This window comes from Pelecanus crispus, chromosome 5 (genome assembly GCF_030463565.1).
Source record: "Pelecanus crispus isolate bPelCri1 chromosome 5, bPelCri1.pri, whole genome shotgun sequence".
Taxonomy (NCBI): domain Eukaryota; kingdom Metazoa; phylum Chordata; class Aves; order Pelecaniformes; family Pelecanidae; genus Pelecanus; species Pelecanus crispus.
In genome coordinates, this window is record NC_134647.1 from 53,224,698 (window position 1) to 53,231,427 (window position 6,730).

The 6,730-nt window shown below is 55.5% G+C and overlaps 1 protein-coding gene across 1 annotated transcript; it reads left to right on the forward strand.

Moving 5' to 3' along the window:
* The first annotated feature begins 2,971 nt into the window (after positions 1–2,971).
* LOC104028441 (protein FAM163A) lies at positions 2,972–4,173 on the forward strand. Its single transcript, XM_075711486.1, has 2 exons — positions 2,972–3,064; positions 3,766–4,173. The coding sequence occupies exons 1-2, from the start codon at positions 2,972–2,974 to the stop codon at positions 4,171–4,173; spliced, it is 501 nt and encodes a 166-aa protein (XP_075567601.1).
* The last annotated feature ends 2,557 nt before the right edge of the window (positions 4,174–6,730 follow it).

The following is a 6,730-nucleotide window of genomic DNA, read 5'->3' on the forward strand; positions in this document are numbered from 1 at the left end:
CGGAAAATGGAGACGGGCTGATCCCCAGCAGCAGGGATGCGGCTGCTGGGGCTGTTGTAAGACCTCTGCAAGGGCTGGAAAAGGCTGTTGTAGTTGTCCTGCCCCTTTCTGGGCATATTTACCCTATAATTCCCAAGACCTCAATTACTCCTGAGACTGGGGCTCTTGCTCCTTCCCTGAGAGGTGTTACATCCCCTTCTGCATCCCTGCAGAAGAGAGCTGTGGGTTAGAAAAGGCTGGTTTATAGGTAGAAACTATTTTATGGGCGCAAACTGGGTAGCAAATGAACTGCTAGGCTGCTGGTGCGGAGGATTTGGGAGAGGAGGCGGGTAGGAAACTTCCTCCTCTCTGAAAGCATCAGCTCTGAAGAGATGAGGAAAGGCAGCGCTTTTCTTCTGGTTCATTTTAATTTTTGGCCTTTTTTTTTTTTTTTTTTTAACATTCTCTATTTTAATAAGCGGGAGCCTGACTCCTGAGCAGAGCTGGTGAAACACTGATCCTGGCAGCCCCAGAAACGGGAATGCTGGAGATGGGGCACGTGGAAGCCCAGCCGTCCTCCAGGCAGCACCGGTCGGACTTGGAGGTGACCAAAGGGTCCCCAGAGCTGGTCCCTCCCTGCCCAGGGTCATGCTCCGAGGCCGCCTGCTCGCTCTAAACCTCGGGCTAATTGGATGCTGCTCTCCGAGCTCTAAATCAAATCACAGCTCCCATGAAATGAAGTTTTCTGGATGCGAACGGCTGCCTGCATCATCCATCACCGCCCGGCTCGTGGCACGTCCCTCTCGGGGCTCATCGAAGGTCAACGTTTGCCTTTCCCAGCCACCCACCGTCAGCTTTTCCCTGTTAAGGATGGCACCTGGGGAGGTGATAATTCCATCGAAGGCTCCCCCATGCGTGTCCCCCGCTGTCCCCGGTGCCCCTCACTCTTGGCAGTGTTTCAGGGTGCAGTTTGGTAACAGGGCACAGAAGCTGAGCATGTCGGGGTCTATTATTAGCCCTGCATCGGGTCCCCTGATAGATGGAGATATTAGCTGGGTTATGGACCTATTGATTTCTCAGGGTTTTTTTTTTTTTTCCTTTGTTTCGTGTGCGAGAGCGGCTCAAGGAGGAAATCCAATGCATGCCCGCCTTTTGGCTTCTTACAGAAACTTTCCAAGAGCTGAAAATCAATTTGCGGCAGGCAGGATCCTGCAAATCACTGCAGTGGAGTGAGGAGGGTGGGTGATTTTGGGGGTGGGCTTCCCTGCGGTGTCCGCTGGCACATGCGGCAGCAAGGGGCCGGGTCAGAGTTGGGCACATCTGGAAGCTGCCACCTCCCTCCATCAATTAGGGCAGCGCAGCAAGAGGGTAATTAGATCTCCTTGGCTACAACCGGCTGGCACTTGGGATGTATCGATTAGCCTTGCTCTGGACGAGGCACAGGGGGACATGGGGGCCTGTAATGAAATGTGGTTGCGCCAGGCACCGCCGGAGGGTGGGGGTGATGGGTGCGATGGGTGCACCCACTTATATTGGGTGCAAGTCTCTTGATTTTGCTGAAATTGCAGGTTTCAGACACGGGATCATCCCTTTTCTGGTGGTTTGGGTTTACCCACCTTTGAGGCACCCACCTTTCCTACCACTCTCCCTAAAAAAGCAATGTATTCAGCCCCACTGCAGGCACAGAGGTGGCATCAGCGGGGATGGGGGCACTGGGCAGCCCCCTTGGGCAGTGGGGATGAGCTGACGGTGGTGGGTTTTTCTTCTCCTTCGCAGGGCCGCCAGCATCTCCCTGCAGCCATGCAGCGCTGCCTGTCCCAGCCAGCTGCCCCGGGGCCGGCGTGACCAGGACACCCTGCCTGTCCTTTTCTGGGTAGGTGCCCTCAGGGTGGCGGGGGGATGCTGGGGCTCACCTGCCCCAGAGGGGATGGAGGGAAGAGCCCCTTTCCCAGTGGCACTTAAAACATTGTCGACTTGCGAGATGATGCATCTGCCTCCTCCATAATTAATTTTAAAGAGGAAAAGGCCAAGTGCTGACTAAGCCAGGCCTTCGCCCTGCGAAGCTGTGTGATTCACGAGCTGCTGATAGCACAGCCTTGTCCTGCAGAGTATTTCTCCAAGCTTGGGAAATGCCTCCTTTCCCTGCTCCAAATTAAGGAAAATAATAATTATTATAATAATTAATAATCATCATCATCATTATCTGCGGGACCCAAAATGCTTTTTGCACCATGGAGGCTCCCAGGGGTGCAAGCATGTGCTGAACTCTGTCCCTGTGGGATGCGGGAAGTGAAGCAGGGCTTCCTACAGGTCCCAAATCAAGGCAAATTCTCGGGAAGCGGGGACACGCGCGGGAGGGGTGCTGGCGGGCCACGGCTAACCTCTCCCTCTGCTCCTTCCAGGTCCGACGCCTCCGCCACTGAACGTAAGTAGCCCCCGGGTCCCGTGGCGCAGGGACGGCTGTGGGGGCTGCGTGGCTCATGCGTGGCTCATGCGTGGTCAATGTTAGACCCATTGGTGCCCGGCAGGCAGCCAGGGTGATGGTTTTTGGGCTCAGACTGCCAGACTTGCGGAGTTCAGAGGCTCCCCTTTGGCTTTTCCTGGTGAAAACCCGGGTTTGCTTCTGCATTTTGAAGCAGAAGCTGCATTTTCTGTCGGCAAGGTGGAGATGAGCCCTTTTGGCTCAGCAAGGGGGGAGGCTCTGGGGGTGGATGGTGGGGTGTTTCCCAAAGACCCCAAGCCAGAGGCAGCGATGGCAGCGAGGGGACATGATGCTGCATCTCAGGTGTCCCCTCACTAAGAGGAGAAGAATGATATTGGGTGATAGTTTTCCAGTTGGGGAGGGAGGAGCAGGGATGTGATATTTTGGGATGCCTCAAGGGGTGTCACGTCTGTTATGTGATGATGAAGCCATGGTAGGTGACTTCCATGTCCTGGGGTGATGCATGTCCCTGTGGCCCTGCTTTTCAGAGTTTGATGGAGAATCGGTCGGATGACAGCGGGAACTGTTGTTATCACCGGGGGAATCCTAGCGACGGTGATCCTACTGTGCATCATTGCCGTGCTCTGCTACTGTAGGCTACAGGTGAGCGCCGGGGCCGTCCCCCATCTTGCCACGAACCCCAGCAGCGTCGCTGCTCCTCCGGCCAAACTGCTGCTGCAGGAGGGGTCTCAGTGGGGGTTTTCTCGCCCATGATGGGCAGGGAGTTGAAACCCCCTTTTCCCCCAGGTGCTGCAGAGTTATGTCCTTTCCTCCTCGCGGCGCAAGGGGACTTCCCTAAGGCTTTTGAGGATCTGCAGCGCTTGCTAATTTAGGGGTAGGCTTGGCTGGGTTTGCCATACCAGATGGAGATTTTTTTTTTCCTCCTGTAAATTAAACGAGGAGGCTTTCAACAATAGCTAACTACAACCTCCTGCTCTTTAAAAGTTAATGTGAAGTCTGTGCCATGCAGCAGCACCCATGTGATGAAAAGCATAGCGGTTACTTGGAGGAATTTCCAACTGGCACGGTGAAATACCTTCCCCTCGCAAACCTCGCTGGGAGGGGAGAGGACGAGCTCCTTGGCAGGTGCCTCCTGCTGCACACTCAGCTCCTGGCCAGGTTTTGTCCCGCTCCTGCTGCCTTGCAGGACCCAGGTACCGATGGGGTGGAGCAGCGAGAGGCCGGCGGAGGGTTTCTCTGATGGGGGGATGAGGGGAACGGGGATGCGGCAGGGCTGGCTGTGAAGCCAAATCTGCCCGCTGGCTGCTCGCTTCCCCTAATGCAACCCCTTCCCTTTCGCGCAGTACTATTGCTGCAAGAAAGATGACTCCGATGAGGAAGAGGAGGAGGAGGAGGAGGAGGAGGAGGAGGAAGAGCCCGACCTTCCCATGCACTCGCACCTCGGCACGTGCAACGCCTGCAACTCCCGCATGGTGGATGGCCAAGGCAGCCCCGCGCCCCCCCCCAGCGAGCTCAACCAGCACGGGGCTCACAACTACTGCCCGACCTGCTCCCCCTACGGCTCCCCCTTTTACATCCGGACTGCCGACATGGTGCGCAACGGGGGCGAGAGGGTCACCTACGCCCCCGCGTGCTACAAGGAGATGGGGCCGCCCATCAACATGGCCACCCTGCAAAGCTACCCGGTGAGCCGCCACGGCCTCCTCCGCGAGAGCTTCCCGAACCCGCGGGCTATCAGCACGGAGGTGTAGTCACCATTGCCACTAGCACAGGGTGTCCCCAGCCGGCGCCCGCTCGAGGGAAGGGGCTTTTCACTTGTCTTTGGGGGGGGGGTCGCGCAGAGAGGACCCCATAAGCCCAGCCTGAGACCAGCACAGTCCTCCTGCTGAACCGCCCGGCACGGCTAAGCTTTTCGGGCAAGAAGATGAGAGAGACCTCGAAGGGCGATGTTAAACCGGCCACCTCCGAACCCATCATAAGTGTCATTATTATTCTACTCTATCTCCTGAAGGGACTTGTCTAACGAGGGCTATGTACAGTTCAACCTAATTAATTACCCCAGGCTCCCCCGACTCCCCGAGCCCAGAGCGAGGACTCCGGTGTCCCCACGCAGCCACCCGAGGCGATGCCCGTCGCCTCCGGGACACGGAGCCAAGCGCGACCGCCTGCAAGCTGCCGCCTCCGGCAAATCCCACTGCTGAGCTGGGAATGGCAGCGCTCCTCAGCGGCGGGAAAGCAAAGAAGGGAAGTTCCGGATCATCCTGCTCCCCTTGTACTGCGTTAGTTGCCGCTAGCAGTTAGCTTTTGTGTTCGAGTGTAAGATAGGACACTAGCCCTCACCCGCTTCCATCTTTGCACCTGCTGAAGAAGTTCAAGACACGAATTTAGATCACTGCCGGGGGAGGCAAAGTTGCTCGCAAAACCACTCACCCACGCAAACAGGCACAGGCTGATCCTTCTGCGGCCAAAGCTCCCACCTCTTCTACTCTTCACAAGCTTTCTTAGGAGCGATTTTAACTTGGACCCATAAAAATGGCAAGATTTTACTTATGGGAAGAATTGCATCCCTAAATAACTGCAGTTTTGGTCACCTTCAGCTTTCAAAGCCCTACCCAGCCCACCCTGACAGCTGTGGGCAGCCAGACGAAGGCTGGCTTTAGGATGGCGCTTGCTTTTGACAGCAACAGCAGAGACCGCCAGGTCACGTCTCCTCCTTTGCAGGGCCCACAGCCTCCCACGGCAGAGTGATGTTCAGGTGATCGTGGGTCCCACCGCTTTTACTCTTGGAAGAAGAGGATGCAAGATCTGAACCTGGGTTCACCAGCTCTGCGGCTGGTAATGACAGCCAGTGACTCTGCCTTTCTGCAAAAATGAATGTGGGAAAGTTCCTTCTTCCTCCATAAATCAAATTAGGTGAAAAATTACTAAAAGGACATCTCCATCATTCACTGGCACTTCCATAGCAACCGGTGCAGGACCGCTCGGCTGAGCGCTTCCCATTCATGGCAGGGAGGAGGGACCTGGACAGCAGCAATCCCCACGGCCGTGTGGATACTGTTAGCGGCAGTGGCAGGAAGCGCTTGCCATGCCTTTGCAATATAGGGTACAACTGCTCAGAAATGTGAGAGCGGTTTGGTTTTTTTTTTTCCCCACCACTGCAATTCAGAAATAATCCTGCTGCTCACGGGACTTGGACTTAATCTCCCCATTCAGGCACAGAAGTAGTAGGTCTCGGCATGGAGGTGGACACTACGTGAGCCTCAGATGTCTACGCTATCAGGCAAAAGGCTAATTTACACTTCGGACCTGCTCGTGCCTTGGCACTTCTGCTCAAACTACCCAAAGAAAAGGAGCCAGATGAACACCAAATATAGTGACGGTCCTTGTAACCAAACACCTTGCCCTAGCCCGTATTTTACACAGCCTTTTGAGCAAACGTTGTGCACCATCTTCCCCACCTCTGGCCCAGAAAGATGTTGCATTTCCATTATCCTGAGACACAGTCTAGCTGCATCTATTTTAGAGAGTCTCTTTCCGTTCTCCAAATAGCGATAGCAGGTCTTTAAATGTCCTCTCACATTAAGGGCAGGCAGGAGGGAAAATGAAAGTTAGCAGTAGCAAAGTGCTCTGGATTCCACTGGCCAATATCCGTAGCTCCTACTGCTTCCCATCCAGCCAGTATTCCTCCCTGAGAGTAGTCTGTAACTGGAAAAAAAATCTTGGCTAACTCAGTAAATTCCATCCTTTCCCACTAGAGCATGTGCTCAGCTAGGTCTCCATCCTGCTGGGAGGCACCAGAAGTTAGTATGTCCCAGTGGGACCTGTGGCTGCCGCCCGCACGGCTCTGCCAGACAGCCCTGCGATGCCGTCCCCTCGAAGGGCGCAGAGCCAGCTCGTGGGCATGCCGGCTCCCAGCATCCAACTCTACCTCTTGGCATGCAGCAAGGCTTCCCACTGCAACGGCAGCACGTGCTGGGCCATGACCTCCGGAGGGTGGGAATAACACGGGGCTTTTGCTTCTGTGGATCACCCTTCTGGTGAAAGGAAGCCAACCGCATGGTCATCTTCATTACAGGCAAATTAAGCGTGACCTGTTGCCTGCTAATGAGGTGCCAAGGCCGGCGAGGCAGTTCCAGAGTAGCTGGCTGGCCAAGATGAGGGTTAGCCTCATGGCCAGCACAACACCCTGGGCCTGGCATGGCTACACAGAAACGGGTGAGTCTGAAAGGGCTGGAAACGTGAGAGATGCAAGTGCGGGTTTTAAGGTTTTGGGGATGATGGAGGAACAGGTCAGGGTAGGGGCAGGAA

Excerpts from the sequence above, each read along its gene's own strand:
- LOC104028441 (XM_075711486.1), top strand. The coding sequence starts at position 2,972 with ATGACAGCGGGAACTGTTGTTATCACCGGGGGAATCCTAGCGACGGTG. Across the intron at positions 3,065-3,765 it reads TCTGCTACTGTAGGCTACAG|TACTATTGCTGCAAGAAAGA; the intron begins GTGAGCGCCGGG and ends CCTTTCGCGCAG.